Raw genomic sequence first — 23,211 nt, 5'->3', positions numbered from 1 at the left:
GATTTGTGCGACAGAACAGACTCTTTACCAAATTATCAAAATTATGAAGAATTAGAAATATTAATGAAAACAAAATACCTACCGCGGTACCCGCTTTAACAATCTCATCAGCATACGCATTTCGTTCTTTAAATTTATCTTATGTGTGTATAAGCAGACTTGTGTCTTGTCTCTGGAGCTGCCGCCTACGGTGGTTAATTACCACCCAGCTTTCATAGATTGTTTGATAATTAATCTGCTGCATAGGATATATGGTATGAATAGGTTAGTGGAAATATACGAGCAGAAAACTGAGTATGCATGGATGTGTACTTGTATACTACACTGTTATTTGCAAGTTGTTTACAAATGCATTACTGCTAAGCGTAAGATAATGCATCGTCAATGTTTGTCAAATATCAGTTTAATTCGTATGTGTATGTTTTCTTTTCAACTGATTTTTCAGGCGGTTTGGAGTTGAAAACTTTGTTTGAAATATCATAGTTAAAATTAATTAAATCATATAAGGTAAACCGTTGCACAAAATACCCATCCCTCCCCATGCACCCCTCCCCCACCGTACCCCAGGGGACTTACTGCTGTGCCCTGTGCTTATATTTAGAGCGGAAAGCTATAAGGGACTGTGAAGCAACCTTCATTGGTACAAATCAAACATAATTGTTTGTTGTTGTGCTGTGCATGTGATACTATAGTTTTGCCAATCAGCGATTTTGTCTTTTCTAATCAAAAATTGTTTCAAGGTAACCTATGGGAAAAAATTTGCTGCCAGGATGAGTAAAACAATTGTTGCCATGACAGAAATGACAAGAGTTCAGTTCAAAGTTTGAAAACTTAGCATACATACAGTATGTACAAAGTGTTTTGTCAGTGCTAAACACTTTAATTTCAGACAGGACTGACTTTCAGTTGCTACCTGTATGCATTTAGGCTATCATAACCAGCTAATCACCAGGCTTTTCAATATGTCTTCAGCAAACAGAAAAATCAGTCAAGAATCAGGTTTTTGTGATACTAATCTAGTGAAAATTACATATTACACCATGATGAGTACTGAGTCTCTTTTCAAAAAATACTTGTGTCTGTTGGGAAAATGTTTTCTTCCTCCTATTAAAGGATTATTGTTTTTTTCTTTTCACCTCCACCTGCAGATGTTGGCAATTTTTCTTCCCAAAATTCTCCATCATCCTTAGAAATCAAATGATTCTCCCCGAAATTTACAGTCTCTGTACTCCGCTGTGCAGTCTTTTTGCTGTAAAGCGTTGCGTCATCGTAAAAAAGTTTTGCTGCGGAGTATATGCTAAATGTCGTGCGGGGATGTCATCACTGGAAAGTGACTTTAGTTGAGATATGATTCATTTTATGTTGGTGGATATCGAGCCTCGTGAGCGCCCGCAAGACAGGTCATTGGGCGTAAGTTTTTTCCAGGGGTCACATCGGGACAACCGGGAACCTTTCCAACCCTGCAAATGCGCATGCTCAAAGTTGATACGGCAGAAATTTGCGGCAGGTAGTTGATACTGCAGTACTAGTTTGCTTGTTGCTACGGAGGCAACGCAAAGTAACGGAGGGCGATATTATTTTGGAAACTTGGGATCCTTGACGCGGAAACGAGCTTCACACTTTGCTGTTCACGGTAAGGTTATAATCACTTTCAAATAGCTGACAAAACGAAAGAATATTTGAATCATGTAAGACTAGTGGGTTGCATTTCCAATGCGCAAGTTCCGGGTTCGTCCTAAAATTGGCAGTCCGTAATCCCTTAGTAATTGTGTGATGTTGTCCTCTCTTGTATATAAAGTTTGTATCCAGTTCATCACTAACAAAACTGCCCCTTTAACAAACTCCGGGAACACTGCAACGTACTCCCTTACTCTTAGTAAGGAGTCTTAGTTCTGCACCAAGTGCGCCGTATCCGTATCAATTTCGCTATTTGCTGCGAATCCGTAGCCTCTGCCACTCGGGTAGCTTGGCCACTCCCAGTAGAACACGTCAAGGAATGGGCGGCAGGGCTCGTTTTCGCTATATGACAGTGATGTCGCAGTTGCATGATCTGATGATCGGTCTCGTTCTGAATATAGTCCGTGGGCTGGAGGGGCCCACCGTGCACCCCCCCCCCCCCCCCCCGACATCCCTACTTCTTGAGTATTTTTTTGTTCTTTAGGACCTGCTGAACAAGAAAAAAGATGTTAACATTGGATATTTTGGGATGCACTACCTATCTGGGCTGGTTTTTGATTTGCATGTACCGCAAAAAAATGGGTAGGGGTAGGGGGTACTATATCCTCCCCTACATTGAGTAAACTAGCATGAAATAGCACAAACCATACATTTTTGGAAAGCTGAGATTCTGCTCTTTATGAGAAACACCAACTTTAGCAAAATTAATTTGTGTACATAGAATAGGACGACTTTAAAATGAATTTTTTTGACAATTTTGAAATTTTTTACCCAAAATACCATGTAACAATTGTGATTTACTTGTTATTAAGCAAAATTTTGACAGCTTTTTGTGTTTGAATTATTTATTCCCACATATTAAACAAGAAAAAAAGTGTTAACATTAGATATTTAACTATACACTACTTCTCTTGAGTCAATTTTGAATTGCGTGTATCTGTATGGGGTGTGCAAAAGCTAGGGGTAGGGGTACAACATCCTTTCCTTGATGAAGTAAACTGGCTTGAAATGCCATATACCTTATAGTTTTAGAAAGCTTAGATACTGGTCTTTCTAAAATGCATAAAGTTTTAGTGAAAAAATATGACGTCATAGAATTGGATAACTTTAAATCGATTTTTTCTGGTAATTCAGTATTTTTAACCAGAAGAAAATACGATAACTATTGTTCCTCCTTATGAAGCAAATCAAACACATTTATGGATGTTATTTACTAATTGCAATGTGCTGAAGAAGAAAATAAATGTAAAAATTGGGTATTTACCATGCATTATTGTCTCTAGTCACTAAAATAGAAAGTTTTTCTACATTGGTAAATCGTGAATGGGCATTTTATTGTTATGCAATGAACTAATGCACAGCCTAAAATAGAAGACTCGAAAACGTGCACACATAGTCATATTGCCATTTTCTCCTTCAAGTAAATAGATAATTGACGACTGTCTATTGTTATAATTTAATTTTTAAATATTTTTCTATAAAATAATTTTGTTAAGGCGTATTTGGAAAATTGTCTATGCCTCCTTGTCTTACTTTATACACAGCAAGCATTACTAACAATCTATTAGGCCGAGGCTAGAGGGGCGTCTACTTGCACCTCGGCCCCCCCCCCCCACCCCACCCCACAGGATAACAAACCTGTAATTTTCAGAAGCCTTGGGATCCCTAGAATAAGAAATGGGATTTTAACAGACAAAATATAGGGACTCAATAGCTGTTACGGTCTAGTTTTGAAGGGTACCACAAAATCACGATTTTGTGACGCATGTGGATTTTTGTCAAACCTGTCTTCTTGTATGTGATCTGCTGAGCTTACTGTTTAAACATCACCTAGGTTATAGGGTATCATTAGAAAGGTGATTTATTTTTCTTGAAAATGGTATATAGCAATATGCAATATCTTCTATAGTTTTCATGAAATAGGGCCATAATTTACCCCATACCCCAAAGTTTTATGTCACAAATTACTGTCAAAACTAATCTAAATTCCAACAATTATTTACCTATACATAATACAAAAGGCAATACTGTGTATTAACTTGTGTTATTTGCTACAGGTACATGTTAGAAACTTGGAATAAACTTTTAACAGAAAAAATATTGGGATCCTGTAGCTGTGACAGTCATATTTTGAAGGGTACCGAAAAATCACAGTATTACTGACTTGCATTCGTTTTTGTTAAACCTGTCTTCTTGTAAGTCTTCTGCTGAGCTTATTTTGAACATAACGAGGCCAATGGGGTACCATTAAAAAGTTATATACTCTTCTTTCAAATGATCTGTTGCAATATGCAATATCTTCTATAGTTTTTATGAAATAAGATCAAAACTACCCCATACTCCAATGTTTTATGTCGCAAATTACCATCAAAACTAATCTCAAATTCTACCAATTATTTTCCTAGACACATTACAAAAGGCAATTCTTTGTATAAAATATATTTTATTTGGTACAGGGACATGTCAAAAATATGAGTTAGACTTTTAAGAGACAAAATATTGGTATTGAATGACTGTTACTGGCATGTTTTGAAGGGTACCGTGAAGTCAGAGTATTACCGACTCGCATATGTTTTTGTTAAATGTGTCGTCTTGTAAGTTTTCTGCTGAGCTTACTTTTACCATAGCCTAGATTATGGGCTGCCATTGGAAAGACAATTTATTTGGCTTTAAAATGACATCTTGTAATATGCAATATCTTCTATAGTTTTCATGAAATAGGACCAAACCTTACCCCTTACCCCAAGTTTTATGTACAGGTAAATGTTAGTAACTTGAAATAAACTTTTAACAGAAAAATATCCAGATGCTCTAGCTGTAACAGTCATATTTTGAATGGTACTGCAAAATCACAGTACTGCCAACTCGCATACATTTTTGTTAAACCTGTCTTCTTCTAAGCTTTCTAAAACTATAAGGTATATGGCATTTCAAGCCAGTTTACTTCATCAGGAAAGAATGTTGTACCCCTACCCCTAGCTTTTGCACACCCATACAGATACACGCAATTCAAAATTGACTCAAGAGTAGTGTATAGTTAAATATCTAATGTTAACACTTTTTTCTTGTTTAATATGTGGGAATAAATAATTCAAACACAAAAAGCTGTCAAAATTTTGCTTAATAACAAGTAAATCACAATTGTTACATGGTATTTTGGGTAAAAAATTTCAAAATTGTCAAAAAAATTCATTTTAAAGTCGTCCTATTCTATGTACACAAATTAATTTTGCTAAAGTTGGTATTTCTCATAAAGAGCAGAATCTCAGCTTTCCAAAAATGTATGGTTTGTGCTATTTCATGCTAGTTTACTCAATGTAGGGGAGGATATAGTACCCCCTACCCTACCCATTTTTCGCCATTTTTTGCGGTACATGCAAATCAAAAACCAGCCCAGATAGGTAGTGCATCCGAAAATATTCAATGTTAACATCTTTTTCTTGTTCAGCAGGTCCTAAAGAACAAAAAAATACTCAAGAAGTAGGGATGTGGGGGGGGGGGGTGCACGGTGGGCCCCTCCAGCCCACGGACTCATAGTAGTGCATCGTCTGGTCTGCAGCTCGCTTAAGCTGAAGGAGAGTCCAAGCCCGAATGAATTCCCTCAGCTAGCGAATCTAAACAGTCTAAATGAACATAGAGGGAGCTAGAGCCAATACATCATGTCCCCATACAATCTACCTAAAAAGAGGGCAAAAACTGCTGCTTGTGAATATTGAATGCAGAGAATAAAACCACGGACGTAACTTTGGGATTCACATCGTCCGCTCGCACGGTTCGTTAGCCAGACAGGAGTCTTCCACTAACTAACGGGAAGCATCCAGCTGCCGAACAGCAGGCCTTGACAAGCGAAGATGTGGGATTCAACACAGGTGCTTAAATCAACCAGTGATCGCGAAGCCTCCTGTAAACGTACTATTTATGTACGTTTATAGGAGGCTTCGCGATCACTGGTTGATTTAAGCACCTGCAGGATTCAACCCTCCGTCGGCACTTAAACACGTAGGAGAAACGTGGAAATACGAGAGCTATTAAAAACAACCAATCAAGTGAGGGAAAGCTCGAACTCATTGAAGAGTACAATTCATTCCAGCTGGTGCTAGAGTACCAAGTTTTAAAAATTGTTGTTCTACAAACCTGTCGCCTTGACGACATTTTTGTAGCATTCTGCACCGTTTACATTTATTTGTACAATAAACAATATTAAGATCCATCTGCTTCAAAAAAGTTTTGATTTCCTGAAGTGAAAGGACTTTGTACGTCATTTGAATACCGGTATATACCGGTATGTATGGGAGTGTTTTCTAATAATGTAGCCTTCTGGGCATCAGTGAAGGTAGCCCTGGGTTCCATCGGCGTGGGAGTTCGAGGGCGCGTTTGTGTGTACGGTGACGCTTCTATGGCCTCTCACACCGCCGCCATGGTGCCACCCGTAGAAAAAACGGCCAGCAATTTTGTATTTTGTTTCATCTGCGCATGCACGAGGAGGACATCAGCAACGATCTCATGACGTCAGCCCCTGGGAGGCAGCTCGAGCGTTGTGCCCTGCCTGTAGGCTGCCTCCTATTTGTCAAAAGTCTGTCGGCGTGTGTCATACGTACGTTGCCGTTAAAAAATGGAAAGTTGTTACAACTGTAGTATTGATATCTTCAACTGTTCCTTTTTTAAGGAAAAATGAAATTCAAATTACTTTTTAACTTATTTGAAAAATTCTTCTCCCCACGCATGCGCAGATGAAAGAAAATTCAAAATGGCTGTCCGTTTTACGTTAGTCGGCAGTCGCAAGAGAGATGTATACATGTTAGAGTAAAAGGAGGTATTTATTGAGGAAGTAGCAACAATATTTTGTATTTTCAGGCACTAGTACATCATTTCAGGTGCTTTTCCGCATTCGAAAAGTGAGCGCAGCAAAGTGCTGCGCGCTCGCCGTTTTTTCTAGGGGTGGCACCATGGCGGCGGTGTGAGAGGCCATAGAAGCGTCACAGTACACACACACGCGGCCTCGAACTCCGCGCCGATGGAACCCAGGGCTACAGTGAAGGTTGATGGCCTCCTGCGTAGTAACTGTGTATTGTATTGTATGTTAACCTAGCCCCCCCCCCCCCCCCCCCCCCCCCCCCCCCCCCCCCCCCCCCCCGACAAAAAATGGAAAGAAAATTCTGAAGTGTGAGGACCATACGTCTCAGATGTCTATACATGAGTACTGAAGTTATTAGTCCCCACGGACACCGTCCGGGGGGACTTATAGGTTTGGTCATGTCCGTGCGTGCGTCCGTGCGTCCGTCCGTCCGTCCGTCCGTCCGTCCGTCCGTCGTTCACGCAGATATCTCAGAGATGCCTGGAGCGATTTCATTCAAACTTGGTACAAGGATTACTTCATATATCATACAGATGCACGTTGATTTGTTTTGTGATACGATCCAATATGGCTGCCAGGCGGCCATTTTATTACGATTTTTTCAGGTACAGAGCCATAACTCAGGCATGTTCCAACCGATTTTATTCAAAGTTGGTACAAGGACATTGACCAATGTCATAGATATGCACGTCAATTTGTTTTGTAATACGATCCAATATGGCCGCCAGGCGGCCATTTTATTACGATTTTTTCAGGTACAGAGCCATAACTCAGGCATGTTCCAACCGATTTTATTCAAAGTTGGTACAAGGACATTGACAAATATCATAGCTATGCACATCAATTTGTTTTGTGATACGATCCAAAATGGCTGCCAGGCTGCCATTTTATTACGATTTTTTCATGTACAGAGCCATTTCTCAGGCATAACCGCATGTTTCAACCGATTTTGTTCAAAGTTGGTACAAGGACATCGACCAATGTCATAGCTATGCACATCAATTTGTTTTGTGATGCGATCCAATATGGCCACTGTGCGGCCATTTTGTTACGATTTTTTCATGTCCTGAACTATAACTCAGACATGTATTAAGCGAATTCATTCAAAAGTATTTTTATCACAGAACTAATGAAGAGGACTCTATCCTCTCTGAGGACCTGTAATCAAAATACCCATTAACAAGTGGGGACTGTGTCATCAACGATGACTGAAGTTATTCATAATGCTGTGAATTTCATGTCCTCTTAATAGGGCATTAGTAAAAGGTATATTATAGTGCTGCACCTAAACGAAAAAGTTATCTAGGTTTGGCCAAAAGTCGATTCTTCTGCCCATCATGTTTGGAAATTATTAATATGTGTGCTAAGTCATATTGTCTCTTCCAAACTTCACCTCCCCCTAGCTCCTTCTGATTGTACTGTCACCGTGAAAGGAGACCTGCAGTAATTCATATGCAAATTACCTGAAATTTCAAATTCTCAGTGACTGCAGCATTTTTACATATATCTGCAGCTGATTTTTTTCAATGATGCAACATCATCACAAACAGATCACAGAATACCAAAAAATGAAGTTGTTGAGAACAGCCTTTTTGTCTGGAAAGAAGAACAAATTTAGCAAACAAAGGAAATCAAAATCATTGTAAATCAGCCAATATACTTGAACAAATGGCACCATTTAGAGACACGTGCCACAAACTGATGTTGTCATACATGTACCTGCTATAGACAAAAGCACCGTAGTCCATAATGGCAGGAGTATCTGCAATGTATTGTGAGTTCCAATTCTGTGATGGTGCTGAACAAATTTCTAAATCCTTTTGTCAAGGCTGACATGACAAATATTGGGGTAGAACTCTTAGCAATAATACAATAGACACATTTAGGAAGTTTTTTAGGTACCTTATATAGTCCAAGTATATGGATGTTACCATGTATTAAACCAACCTGTGTGCCCATTGCTTCAACGATACCGATAGTATGGTATAGTTTTAGTTTCACTTTCATGTACCGGTAGTTTGTAGGTCAGAGTTTTCTCATGCAAACTATGAACACAGAGTTTCATGACCTTTCATGATCAGTCTACTGGACCACCAATTAGTGTCTGCAAAGTCACCTCTGCAGGCATAATGTACCATTTGTTGGAGTAAAATGAGTAATTCAGTATTCAATACCCTTTAGGAAATAATGAGGGAACATCGCAAATAGATAATTTCATTATTGAGTATTTGATAAATTATTGTATACATAATCACTCACTTTTACATAACATATTGAATTTATCTTGTTATTTTCCAGAGTGCTATTTTCATCATGGCCGCATCACCAGAATTTGAAGAAAATCTGTTGACCAACATTGATGACAAGGTATTGCAATGTGCTATTTGTATGGAACGTTTCAAGTTGCCAAAAATACTGCCATGTCAACACACATTCTGTGAAATCTGTCTGACAAAATGGGTCAAAACAAACACTGGCCAGCTAATCTGCCCAACATGTAAGAGAACGTGGACTTTGCCCTCTGGAGGAGTACCTGCCATCACCAACAATCGATTTATGAATGACCTGCTGCAGGTTATCAGTGATGTCAGCAAACAAGATAAAAGTAAGATAAAGTGTGCTGGGTGTCAGAAACAGGCCTGCACACACTGGTGTGGTGATTGTGGCGGCCATTTTTACTGCAGTGTTTGTATCAACACTCACAGGACTGTGACAATCTTAAAAGCTCACAAACCAATAACAGTTGAAGATTACAATGAAAAGATGTCAACACAGCAGTTCAGAATGATACAACCACGATTCTGTGACAATCACCCTGATGCTAAATTAGAATTCTATTGTGACACTTGTCAAGTGCCAACTTGTAAAAAGTGTGCACTGGTTGAACACAAATTAACACATCACGAAATAATGTCACTGGAGTCAGCCTTAGAGAAGCACCTGCCAACTATGAAGGCAAATACTGTGAAAATTTCGGAGAAAATCAGAGACTTAAAACACAGGAAGCAAAATGTTATCACCACCAAAAAGGAATTGGTGCAAAACAAAGAAGGGGCCGAATTACAAATTAAAAAATTGTCTGAACAGGCTATCGCTGAAATAAAGAAGCAAGAAATGAAATTGCTTGGTGATGTTGCTAATATGTACAAACCAAAGTGTAAACAAATTGATTCCAAGATTGAACTTCTTGAACACAAAATTGCCAGTGCAGAGAGTATTCATTCATACCTCAATCATCTCCTGAACTTTGGTGGAAGCGTAGATCATCATGACAGCACAGAAACAACAGCTATACCATGAAGACCTGACCAACGTACAATATGGTGATATAGACAGTGAATTAGTTTTCATGGAAATCCTGACTGTCTAGAGATTGATCTTGGCATTATCAAAGGAAATAGCTCAGTCCAACCAGGTATGCATAATCCCCATTCTTACTTTAATTATGCATCTCACATTTATAACCTCCACTGTCAGCTATAGGGAATATCAGATAGTTTTATTGCCTGTGGTCCATCAACTTTATACATTTCTTCCATGAAACCTCTGGTCAGAAATAGTCGTTCGACTGAAATTTTCACATGCAAGTGTTTGAGATTTTTAGCTGCGCTGGCAATGACATGGAGCAAATCAGTCCATTGTCTGTCATCAGCATCTGTCAATATTTCAATATCTCTCTGTGGCCTCTCCGCTAGGCGACTGATGCCGTATGTTGTGGGTTCGAACCCAATTGAAAACTAGCCGTATTCTCTACCCTGGGTTGGTAACTCTGCTGGTGGACAGAATTGTCCCCGAGGTTATCGTTCGCCCAGTTAAAGTGATGAAATTCGTTTCTTCGCTTCGATAAAGTGTGTATGTGCGATGTATGATAGTGAGCATGCGTGCGTGAGTGCTTCATGAACTCTACAATGTGTGGAGCGGTCTCAGTCAGAAAAATGTAACAACTTAGCTGGCTATTGAACCACTCTTTTTTGGGAGTGGGGATTAAGCCGATCGGTTCCCTCTGTTGCCTCTCCGCTAGGCGACTGATGCCGTATGTTGTGGGTTCGAACCCGATTGAAAACTAGCCGTATTCATCTTTTCAGAAACTGTTAATAATCGATTGCTTTGAAATTTTGTTTTTCAAGCTTTTTGGGTTGACCTACGTGAGAATAATTCAAATTGTGGCAGAATTCCCATATTTGTATCTTGGGCAATTTATCCTGATTTTGGTTGAGAAAATCTCAAAAATTGCTCTTCCATTGTTCTTATATGTGTGGTATGCAGGTTGCTATGGGTTACCTAAGTTAGATCGTTTAAGTTATTGAAATATTTGCATAATATATTAAATTTGTATTTTTGAGGCAATTTTTAGCTCCCATATATGCATATATGTATATGTACCGGTAAATGGGAGGTATTCTTATAAGGTGGCAAATTGTGTCTGTGTAGAAGTATGTATGTACCGTTATGTATGTATGTATGTATGTATGTATGTACCGGTATGTATGTATGTATGTATGTATTTATGTATTCTGTTAGTCCATCCAGATCAAAAACTCCTAAATCACAACAGCTGCAGTCTCAGTATTTGGTGTACATGTGCACCCAGCAGTGGAGATGTGAATTTGTTCAAATGAACATGTCAGTGCCAAAAATATGCAAATGAGGGGGAAAAAGGAAAAATCCTGCAAATGGCTAAAACTCAGTAAGCATTGGTCAGATTGGGTTGAAACTTAGTATGCAGATTCCTTTAGGTATTCTAAATTATGTGTGCACAAATTGGGGTGAAATTTGCATGTTTGTATTTTAAGGGTATTTTTTTCTGTTTTTAGTCAAAAAATCTTGTTCTCTGAAATCGCTCGTCTGATCGCTCTGAAAGTTAATATTCATGTTCCTCAGGATGACCTTAGTCAAGTTTGTACAAATTGTATTGATATTATCATATTTGTAATTTTGGGGCAATTTTCCCAATTTTTGGTCAAAATTTTTTTTATCCAAAACTACTGATCTGATAGCTTTGATATTTGGTATACAGGTATCTAAGATTTATCTCGATATAATGTATTGAAGTTAGGTTGAAACTGGCAATTTTTTAATTTTTGGGGCAATTTTTGCCTTTTTTGGTCAAAAAAATTTTCTCCTAAAACTACTGATCTGGTAGCTTTGATATTTAGTGTACAGGTTCCTAGGGTTTATGTTAATAAGATATATTGAAATTAGGATGAAATCTGCAATTTTGTATTGGGGGGGGGGGGCAATTTTTCTCGTTTTTGGTCAAAAATTTTTTCCAAAATTTACCAGTCTGATTGCTTTGATATTTAGTAAACAGGTTCTTAGGGTTTATGTTAATATGACGTATTGAAATTAGGTTGAAATCTGGAATTTTGAATTTTTGGGCAACTTTGCAAAACTCTCAATTTTACAGGGATATTTTTCATTTTGTATTTTAAGATTTTTGGGGCAATTTTATACCTACTGGAACTAATTATATAATGTGGTGATTTAGTAAGCATTTGATATGGTAAACGGTATTTGGTGTTGAAATGTGGTAAAAAAATTATAAAACATGTTTAAGAGTATCAAGGTTGTAAATAGTTGACACACTTCCTGCCATCTGGTCATTGTATATCTCATGCAAAGATGGTTAATACAAAGGGGTGGACCAATTGATATCCTGGGTGGGGGGGGGGGGGGTTCCTGGCAGATTTTGAAAAAATTCCAGAGAAATGTCAATAAAAATCAGCCAGATAAGGTTTGACTAAAAGAAAAGGTGGGAGAGAGGGAAAAAAAGAATGTACAATGGATCGGATAAAAAATATAATGAACCTCATCAATCTTCCAGATACCCCCCCCCCTTTATCAAATGGTCCACCCTGATGTATTTTTGTGCGCAATTAATCATGCAGTGTATATTAGGTTAACTTACAACCCTTTTCAGAATTAGAGCGCGAAGCCACTGCAGTGAACTGCAATAAAACTGTTCACACTAATTAGTTTCAGCTGTAGCCAGCTGGCAAAGTCGACAACATTGTATGTCCCATGCAGACAGTTTGTCTGGGAAGTTGAAATAAAAAAGATTTGTACATGGACCAGTGCATGGTAATGTTACATTGTATCTTAATCTTGAACACAGGGTGCCAATCGTAAACTCTCATTTACAACTCGAGCCTCAGACAGAGCTAGTTTTGCCTGTGTACAAGCAGACTTTTTGGTCTTTATCAAGTAGCCTTGTTCAACACCAAAGTGGCCACGGCTACAGCTGAAACTAATTAGTGTAAGCAGTTTTATTGCAGTTCACTGCAGTGGCTTCGCGCTCTAATTCTGAAAAGGGTTGTAAGATGTCAAGTTAGGTACGGATTTGAAAGGAGTAGTCAAGTTCACCACAGTTAAATTTCTAACTTTATCTCTTGTGTCATCATCCTTGTGTAATTGGTTAAGTTTGTAAGTTGTTCCAGATGTGGATGCACCAGTTGTTCTTTAAGAAAACAATGTTTACTTTTCCTGTAGGGTTTCTGAGTTAATGATTTTATGTTGAAATCGCCCTGTATCTAGTGTACGGTATAGGCAAAATGTAAACATTGGTTGCATGTTATGTATTTCAGTCTATATGTCAAATATTGTAAATGAAAAATCAAGAACAGTTTGCTGTGTGCTTGTAAAAGATAACATATTTGTCAATACATAAACTGCCTCATAGATTGATTGTCTTAAAAATTATCACAGAAGTAGAAAGGGAAAAGAAACTAATCAAATTGCTGTAACATATATTCACCCTGAGTGCCTGTAGGCCTGTACTTAAATATTTTATCATTACATTCAGCTGTTTGTTATATCTTTATCACTCTCCATGGGCCAAGGCACACTTAAGGGCCGATGTCATCACTCTGTGCCAGTCTGTATATGTTAGTCTGTCTGTATGTATGTCAATGTTTCATACAATTGTTGGCAGTGTTCCCTCAAAGGTTTCGAGAGGGTGCGCAACTTGAGATATGCCTGATTGCCTCACAGCTTGGTGCGTTCATATATATGCTAATTTATTGAGGTACGTCACAACGTACAATGAACGTTGGTGGCAGCTGCGCCGCCAATGGGCGCTAAACTCGAAACGTGGAAGTAAAATCTACGCTGAGATCGCACATTTCGCCCTGAGTTATCGTTTCCAAAACTAATAACGACTGAAATGACTGAGACTAAAGTTGCGCAAAACATGAAATATCACTACGAGAGCAGTCAGAGACACTGCGCAATTAGCGCACAAATAAGCCTTAGCGGGAACACTGATTATGGGCTTGTTTTGATAACTATATGGGAGCGAGCAGTGACATTGTCACTATTTTTCCAATGTTTGGTAAACAAATCTTCTCAAAAACCACTTGTCCCTGATATTTGGTGTGCTGATTGCCAGGGGTGACCTAGTCAGATTCGTTCAAACTGTTGAAAATTTGCATATTTGTATTCTTGGGCAATTTTCCCCATTTTTCGTAAAACACTTCTCTGAAACTGCTTCTCAGATTGCTTTGAAATTTGTATGTAGGTTGCTAGGGTCGACTATAGTCAGATTTGTTCAAATCAGGATGGAATTTACATATTATTGGTATTATTGGAGCAATTTTTTATGGTTTCTGTAAAAATAATCTCTGAAAGCACACGTTTGATTGGCTTGAAATTTGGTTTGAAGGTCGCTAGCGTTGAGGTTAGTTTGGTGTGTTCAAATTGTAGTGAAATTTGCACATTTGCATTTTTAGGGAATTTTTGCTGGTCTTTTTCAAACAAAACATTTGCCTTGACAGTTGAGCCATAGTTAAAGTTTCTTACTCAGGCAAATGTGGCCAGCAGTCACAGCCAGCACTGGTGTATGAACTTTCCCATCCATATGTCCCATGTTCATCAGTATTCCCTTAAAGATCCATTAGCTGTAACTTTGGTCAGTTTTTAATTTGGTTTGTTAGTCCCCACGGACACTGCTGTATTGATTTGTTTTTTGATACGATCCAATATGGCTGCCGTGCGGCCATTTTGTTACGATTTTTTCATGTACGGAGCCATAACTCATGGCGGCCATTTGTTACAATTTTTTCATGTATGGAGCCATAACTCAGGCACGTCTAAACCGATTTTATTCAAAGTTGGTACAAGGACATTGATTTATATCATACATATGCACGTCAATTTGTTTCACGATATGATCCAATATGGCCACCATGCGGCCATTTTGTTATGATTTTTTTCATGTACGGAGCCATAACTCAGGCACATCTTAACCAACTTAATTCAAAGTTGGTACAAGGACATTGACCTCTATCGTACATACATGTTCACTCGCCCCGATCCCTAAATATGGTAGTGCTCATGAATATTAATCTCAGGTCAAAGGTATGGAGCTGTCCAATCAGGTTGGTGCGCAGACTGTATGCGCATTGGTCGTGACCCACTTCTTGTGTGTTTTGATTTTGCTCGCCGAGAAAACGTGCTCGCCGTTGTCCACTAAGGTACGTATTTGTTTCTTTTTAAGCGTTTTCTTTGTTCTAACTGTGCCAGATGTACAAAGCGACGGTTATTGTGAAGCAAATTCCGGGACAGGCTTTGGCATGCGCGCGATCGGCAACACTTTCAGGTACGATGCTAATGCAACTGCCGATGCCGAGCGTATCCGGCACGCTCGGTCAGCACTCATTTCATGTACAATCAAAGTTATCCTGCAATTCCGACGAAGAATCATAAGCTTGTTTTCGTAGTCTTTTCTCCGTCTGATAATCCCAACAATGTATGACACGATCACACGTGGCGCCTATTTCATAATTTTACAATGAAAACGAAGCTGTGAATGCAAAGTTACACAACGTGGCATGGCACTATCGATATCGCATGATCGAGGTGTAACGTTGTTGAAATGGTTACATAAAACTGTGTCCCTATTACAAGTAAACTCTGTACAGAGGGAGATACGATAGTTGAAATGGACCATTCAAAATAGTCATGAAATATTTTGCTCAAATATAGCTTTTGACATCAATAACAATGTAAGGTCGCAATATTTAATAGCCAAATTACAAACACTTCAGCCCGCGTCCTCAACAGATTGCCCCTGTCACGGATTTTTTTTAGCTTTATGGTTACACGCGTATCGTTTTCACGTTCACAGGAAAACAGTATCCGATACCATGAACACAGCTACTATCAGAGTAAAGAGCACTGTCAGCGGGTAAGTTGTATTATATTTATATGCTATCGAATTTTAAAATCATTATACTAAGTTTTCGCAGTATCTAAGAACATGGAAGAGGTAATGACTGCAGAAACTACAGCATCAATATCATTATTTTTCCTGCAGGTACCACTATTTTCACATCAGACCACACCTTGACGTGCCATTATTGGTGATGAAAGAGAATAATCCTAGGTACCCGACAGCATTGTCTGTAAGGATGCCTGACTTGAAGGATATACCTGAGGAATTGTGGGATGCTGTGACAAGGCCAGGTGACAAGAAACACAAGACACAAACTGTGAGGGGAATAGCAGGGTCTTAGGTTGGCTGCGTTCCTGCTAATTTGTGTGATGCACTCTTCAAGCTATTGGACTTGTATGCCTCAATTACTTGGTAAGTGTCAGCCTTTCTTGATAACAAAACTAAATTGGTCATCTGAAATGCGTATGCTGAGAACAACTGTAGTAGGTATCCTGGTCAAAGCATTTTAGAAAACAAATGATTTTCATTTACGAATGCATAACAATGATAGTTTTGAGTTAACTCTCAATACAGTGGACACCAACCTACATTTTTTTTATGTTTTCCAGCCACTACACGGGCCATGTATCGATAAGCAAAGTACCTGACGTGAAGCAGAAGTACAAGAAAATGGAATACAAGGATCGACAAGGCGGTGGTGCAATCCTGTCATGTGAATATCACATCAAAACTACACTAATGCTAAAAGAGGAAGCTCTATCCATCATCACAGAAGCCATACAAAAAATGGAAAGAAACAGAAACTTCATCATTGAATAAAACTTTATTTAAATGAAGTTTAAACACTTACATTTTGTGTTCTACCTCAGAATAATTTAAGATAAAGTAAATTTTATGTGCTGCATTTTCATAACATTAATGATATATATGTAATAAAATGTTGATAAAGATACAAGGAGTGAAATTGGTAAATACTTTGTAAAAATGAAAGTTTGAGTGTAAATGTAATAGCACCATCACTAAACTTTCTGCCTGGTGAATGTGTAAAGTGACTGATTTCAGTACTGTATGCGAATGACTGAATGTGTTTATGATCAAACACCTGTCATGCTTTAAAATGCCAATCCCTGAGAAAAACATGGTATGTAAAAAATTTTATATGCAATGTTTCCCTGAGAAAAAATTCAATAGATTATATTAAATGTACAAATATATATTTGTATATTAACTCTTATATAAATCAAATATTCAGTTTCACAAAAATTGTACTTCAATGATATGTCAATCTGAAAAATTGCATTGTACATCGAAACTATAATTGTTCCTGTAGTACTACCCAAGACAAACACTGTCAGTGTTGTCGATTTCAGTTTCATTGCACAAAATTCTCACTTCATTGAGAATCTCACATATCTCAGCCTTTGTTAAGCCAGTCTTATTCATATTTTCAATTTTTGTCTTGAACTCACATAATGGTAATATCGACAAAAGGATCTCCATTTCCTCAGATAGTTGCTTTTTAGTCCCCACGGACACCGTCCGGGGGGACTTATAGGTTTGGTCGTGTCCGTGCGTGCGTGCGTCCGTGCGTGCGTCCGTGCGTGCGTGCGTGCGTGCGTCCGTTCACGCAGATATCTCAGAGATGCCCGAAGCGATTTCATTCAAACTTGGTACAAGGATTACTTCATATGTCATACAGATGCACGTCGATTTGTTTTGTGATACAATCCAATATGGCTGCCAGGCGGCCATTTTATTACGATTTTTTCATGTACAGAGCCATAATTCAGGCATGTTTCAACTGATTTTATTCAAAGTTGGTACAAGGACATTGACCAATGTCATAGATATGCACGTCAATTCTTTTGTGATACGATCCAATATGGCCACCGTGCGGCCATTTTGTTACGATTTTTTCATGTACAGAGCCATAACTCAGGCATATCTCACACGATATATTCAAACTTGGTACAAGGACATTGACCTATGTCATACATATGCACATCAATTTGTTTTGTGATACGATCCAATATGGCCGCCAGGCGGCCATTTTATTACGATTTTTCATGTACAGAGCCATAACTCAGGCATGTTTCTACAGATTTTATTCAAAGTGGGTACAAGGACATTGACCATGTCATAGCTATGCACATCAATTTTTTTTGTGATACGATCCAATATGGCCGCCGTGCGGCCATTTTTTACGATTTTTTCATGTACAGAGCCATAACTCAGGCATATCTCAACCAATTTTATTCAAAGTTGGTACAAGGACATCAACCTATGTCATACACATGCACATTGACTTGTTTTGTGATACGATCCAATATGGCCGCCGTGTGGCCATTTTCTTACGTTTTTTCATGTCCAGAACCATAACTCAGACACGTATCAAGCAAATTTATTCAAAGTTGGTACAAGGAGATTGACCAATGTCATACATATGCATGTAAATTTGTTTTGTGATATGATCCAATATGGCTGCTGTGCGGCCATTTTGTTATGATTTTTTCATGTACAAAGCCATAACTCAGGCATATTTCAACCAATTTAATCAAAGTTGGTACAAGGACATTGACCTACCGTATGTCATACATATGCACATTGATTTGTTTTGTGATTCGATCCATTATGGCACCATGTGGCCATTTTATTACGATTTTTTCATGTCCTGAACTACAACTCAGACATGTATCAAGCGAATTTATTCAAAGTATTTTTATCACAGACCTATATGAAGAGGACTCTATCCTCTCTGAGGACCTGTAATAAAGCACCCATTAACAAGTGGGGACTGTGTCATCAACGATGACTTGTTTGTTTATTCTGGTCAGACTCATAGTATTCCTTTTCTTGTTCAGTTACATAAACTGGGGGACAAAATGATCTTTTCCCTGGATAGATGTTTGGAATCATGTAACTATCAATCACCTCAATTTGCCTGACTTTTCCAACTGAAGGCAGATTCAACAACTCTGTACATAACTCCCTACCACTAACAGACACAAGTTGCCTTCCTGGCATAGGCTTTAAATATTGAGTATCCCTGAGAACAAATTTGAATCTGGTCAGTTCCTGTTCATACCCTTGATAGTTGCGCTGACGTTTTTCAGTGCATGGCAGAAGGAGATCTTTCTGCAACTTCTCTCTCAATTGGGAGAGAGTGTCATGGTTTCCAATCACTTTCTCCCACATTTTATAGTTTGCCTGGCCTACCATCCACTTTTTCACATCCTTATTATATTCTTCCAATACAAAATCAGTTCCCTGGTGTGCATTTGGTATCCCTGACCTGGAAATAGATTCATATTTCTCAAGAATTTCTCTCAATTCAGGTGGGTACTTCACTCTATCAAACTCATCCCATGTTTCTATTATTTGGTATTTTGTATGGTTTCTACCAAACCAGATTGGCATGAACAGTCTACGACCTGTTTGTATTGTAATTGCATTATTATTGCGCACGCCTTTGCGGAACAACCTAATACCCATCATGTGAGGCACAAGACAAGATACAATGAAATCAAATGTCTTGTCAGAAACTTTGCTCGATGAAACCCATGTCATGAAGGAAAAAGCTGTTTTATCTTCACAGTTATTTAAAAATAAGTAAACAAGCTCTTCCATTACTCCATCACAAAATTTGAGGAAATTATCATATGCCTGATGATGGTCACCACAAGATTTACAGAAGTGAAGTGATTTCTCTGAAATGAAACCTTGTGACTTTGCAAAATCCTCATAGATTAATGCCCAGCATAACTCAACAAAGGCCTTCAACATGTTCATTTCTTCATGACCTAAGCCAGTGCGAAGAAGAACCCAGTCAAACTCTCCCTTTCCCTCTGCGACAACCTTCTTTACTAAACCATACGGAAGACCATCACATCTAACAATTACCCATTCTCTCTTTCCATCTGGTACATAAGATTTAATACCAGCATGTCTGCCTATGGCCCTTAAGACAACTTTTATCGCTTCTACGCTGCTGGGGTTTACAAATACTGGAGGAATCAGAGATATTTTAGGTGATTTAACTTTAACAGTAGTCTTATCTTCACAGAGTTTTGAACCATTGGTACTAACTTGACCTTTCTCGGCCTTGTAATTGTGGAAAACAAGTCCCGTTTTGCATTTTTCCTTCCTAACAATTCTGGTATCCAACCCATCAAAGGCTTTTTGAGTTTTTCTTTCTTTTGCCATCCAAACACCACATTTCTCACATTTCTTTTTCTTTTTTGGATTGGAGTGTTGACATTCTGAAACTGGGCAAACATTAAACTTGTTCTGTTCTCTCTTCTGTGATATTTCAATTTCTACAAAGTCAGTAGCATTTTTCTGGTGTTTGTCTATCTTTTCTTCTATGTACATTTGCAATTCCCTGTCATACAAAGCTTTCATTTCAGAAGTAAGCTCACATATCCTATGGGCCTCTTCAGGAGGGGTGTTATAAAATTGCAAGGCTTAAAGTCGACATTCTCTTGTATATTGCATTCAGGATCCAACAACACAACTATTGTATTAGTTAAAATTTCTAACACTTGCTTGTTGCCATTTCTGCTGTATCTCGTCTTAAACAATCTCTGCTCATTATCAAATGCATATTCTATAAGTCCGGAAGGGGCATGATTTTCTTCAACTTTGAGGTCAGCTAACATAGAAAATACAGTGTCATAACTTCCTCCTGGAATAACATGGCCAACTACATCAACAACAGATTCACTCTGACTAAGAGAGTAAACAACAGATTGAACAAGTCTGAGAAAGTCACTGATGTAATTTAAATTTCTACCACTGTAAATACATTCAGTTGCGACCACCTTTCTTATCATGCTTTTCATCTTGGCAGACTCTGTACCTTCACCTTTTTTCTCACAAAACGCATCAATTGCTGCTGTTACCACGGGATTTCTGCTCTTCATAATGTCATCAACATTTTGTAACAACAGTTTTTTAGGTGTTCTTGTTGTTTTGTCACTGGCCAAGGATACAGAATCTTCATATATGTTTTCATTTTCGAGTTGTGCAATCGTCTTGATGGCTGCTATGCGCTTCTCCTGTGTGCTGTATTGGGTTTCATTGGTTTCATGTAGTTTCCTGATTGTCTCATCACGGTCTTTGATGGTTTCAGAGTGACTTTGAAGGGTGTGTTTTAATTGTTCAATTTCTCGTTTGAGTAATTGCACGCTGTCTTTGTCTCCAGTCGTGTCGAAGGTACAAGCTGATTTCTCGTTTTGAGGTGTAAACAGCTGCTTTCTAACATTGCCATTTTCTTTTACACTTTCCCTGGCTTGTATTTTCCTTGGTGGGCCACTTTTTGATGGGCTTGGGCTTGCGTTAACTCCTTTTTTTCTCTTCAGTAAGGAACATGTTGAATCCTGTAAAATGGAATATCAAACTTGATGATGTACAAAAAGTTTGCAAGGAAACACAAATGAACACAAAACACAAAGCATGGACGTACGTACAGGCGAGCTCCTTCCATCGTCGAGATTTATACCTCCATGCAGCAAGGTTCAGGAGTCTGTTTCGTCGCGAAAAACGTAAACTTTTAAAAAAGCATTACACTTAAAAACAGACTCTAACTCACAAACATATACGCCTTTAAAGGATAAGCATCATCGCAACTACTTTTATTTGAGCGCCTCGTGAATGGAAACCTCATTTTTTTGAACCCGGAAGTTAAGAGTGCTCAACATACCTTGGCTTTCGACAGCGTCATAAAGTCTCCAGGTTCCATATGTGCTGTGTAATCACGTTTCTTCGGGGCTAGTTCAACGCAATCTGTGCAAAATTTGGGGCCACGTGCTCCCATCCGACGGAAAACCTCTCTTATTTCAGCACGTACGTAGTTGACCAACTTAGGATTTAGATCCCGTAAATGTGTTGTCCATGCATCGTGTTGAGGGTTGGCGCACTGAAACACGAACCTCCGCCCGCCCGCGTTCCGATAACCCGCATACAAGAGGCATAAGACCACCAGAAAGATTGCTAGAAACCCGAAATTCAGCTCTGTTGTCGTTTGTAAGTTGATATCGTTGCTTGTTTGAGAGGTTTTTCCGGGATTGGGAGCCATGGCCATGCAAATCTACACTTTTCACTGCACTGCGCCCGTTTGGATCGCCTCTAAATCACGCAAACAATACACAATTGTAAAACCCAATACACAGATCGTGGGCAAGGGTTCAAAGATCATTATTCGCGTACAGGCAAGATCTTTCGCCAATGAAATCTTTCGTTTCAAAGCGTTAAAGTTGGGGATAGGAAATTTGTGTAGCTAGAAGCTTTTTTGTTTATATAGGACCTAAAAGCTGCTACCTGATTGGCTCAAAGGTTGGTATAATGAGAAGGCGCTGTCCTAATTGAATATTCATGAGCACTTCCATATATAGCGATCGGGTAGAGTGATGTATGCATGTCAATTTTTTCACTATATGATCCAATATGGCTGCATGGGGCCCATTTTGTTGCAATTTTTCATGTCCTTAGCAATAACTTAGACATGTATCATCAGATTTTATCAAGTTGGGACAAGGACATTGACCTATGTCATACATATGCACATCAATTTGTTTAACGGCATGTAGCAGTATCATGTCAATTATTGAATTTTCGTAATTAGTCTGATATGTCAAGAAATACTGCATCAAGTTTCATGAAACTTGGTACAGATGTTAAGCTCACATTGCTTTAACAGTGAGAAAGACATTTATCAGTGTCATTTTAATTAATTGTAATTGCATATGTAATGAACTTTCCTAATTAGAGTGATATATCCACAAATACTGTGTTAAATTTGATGAAACTTGGTACAGATTTTGATCTCATAGTGTTGTAAATACAAATCAATGACACTTAGTGGTATCATTTATATATATAAATTAATTGCTAGTTTGCATTTACATAATGGATTTTTGTTTTTAGGGTGAATGTCCAAAGTACTGCATCAAACTTTATGAAATATGGTACCAGTGATAATCTGTCAGTGTTAGGATAGGATGCAAAAATGTTTGGCAGCATCCTGTTGATTAAGTACTAATTGATTCATTTTAATGACCTTTTGTAATTAGTATGGCGGCTTACATTGGTTTTATGTTTTCACCACCATGGAACTCATTTTTGGCCATTAAGCCCCATCTGTATCGCAGTATTTTTAATCACAGACTTAATTAATGAAGAGGACTCTTTCCTCTCAGAGGACTTGTAATTAAAGTACCCATTAACAAGTGGGGACTGTGTCATTGTCAATGACTTGTTCTGTGTATCATCTGCAGTTTCTGTTTGAATCCCTGACCATGGAGAAATTCCTATATTTAGCTCATAAATATACCCTAAATGAGTTTAATCTGCATTGTTATTGCTCAAATTTTGTATTCAGGTCCGGACTAGAATACATTTATCAATAATAACAATGATCATTCACAATACAGGCTGTGTTGGCAAGCAAGACACCGGGCATTGGCCATGATGATCGGATAACTGTAAAATTCCATAGCTGATACATTGA

At 38.4% G+C, this 23,211-nt stretch overlaps 2 protein-coding genes and 1 long non-coding RNA gene across 4 annotated transcripts in view; 2 read left to right on the top strand and 1 right to left on the bottom strand.

Annotated features, from left to right (window-relative positions):
• The first annotated feature begins 1,478 nt into the window (after positions 1–1,478).
• LOC139120516 (uncharacterized) overlaps positions 1,479–23,211 on the top strand; it is a 41,259-nt gene continuing 19,526 nt past the window's right edge. The window contains exons 1-2 of one of the 2 annotated variants that reach the window (XM_070684980.1): positions 1,479–1,633; positions 8,831–9,947. The gene's annotated coding sequence lies outside the window, so the exon portion shown is untranslated. The remainder of the gene's footprint in view (positions 1,634–8,830; positions 9,948–23,211) is intronic. The other variant, XR_011549110.1, reaches the window with a different exon arrangement.
• LOC139119646 (uncharacterized) lies at positions 13,243–16,086 on the top strand. The gene is made up of 3 exons (XR_011548966.1): positions 13,243–15,003; positions 15,657–15,716; positions 15,846–16,086. It is a non-coding gene; the product is annotated as an uncharacterized lncRNA (long non-coding RNA).
• LOC139120507 (uncharacterized) lies at positions 20,102–21,871 on the bottom strand. The gene is made up of 2 exons (XM_070684969.1): positions 21,406–21,871; positions 20,102–21,082 (listed from the first exon to the last, which is right to left on the bottom strand). The coding sequence occupies exons 1-2, from the start codon at positions 21,784–21,786 to the stop codon at positions 20,102–20,104; spliced, it is 1,362 nt and encodes a 453-aa protein (XP_070541070.1). The 5' UTR covers positions 21,787–21,871.

This window comes from Ptychodera flava, chromosome 20 (assembly GCF_041260155.1).
Source record: "Ptychodera flava strain L36383 chromosome 20, AS_Pfla_20210202, whole genome shotgun sequence".
Lineage (NCBI taxonomy): Eukaryota > Metazoa > Hemichordata > Enteropneusta > Ptychoderidae > Ptychodera > Ptychodera flava.
Note: the sequence above shows the minus strand (reverse complement) of the source record. Positions and strands in the feature narration are given on the sequence as shown.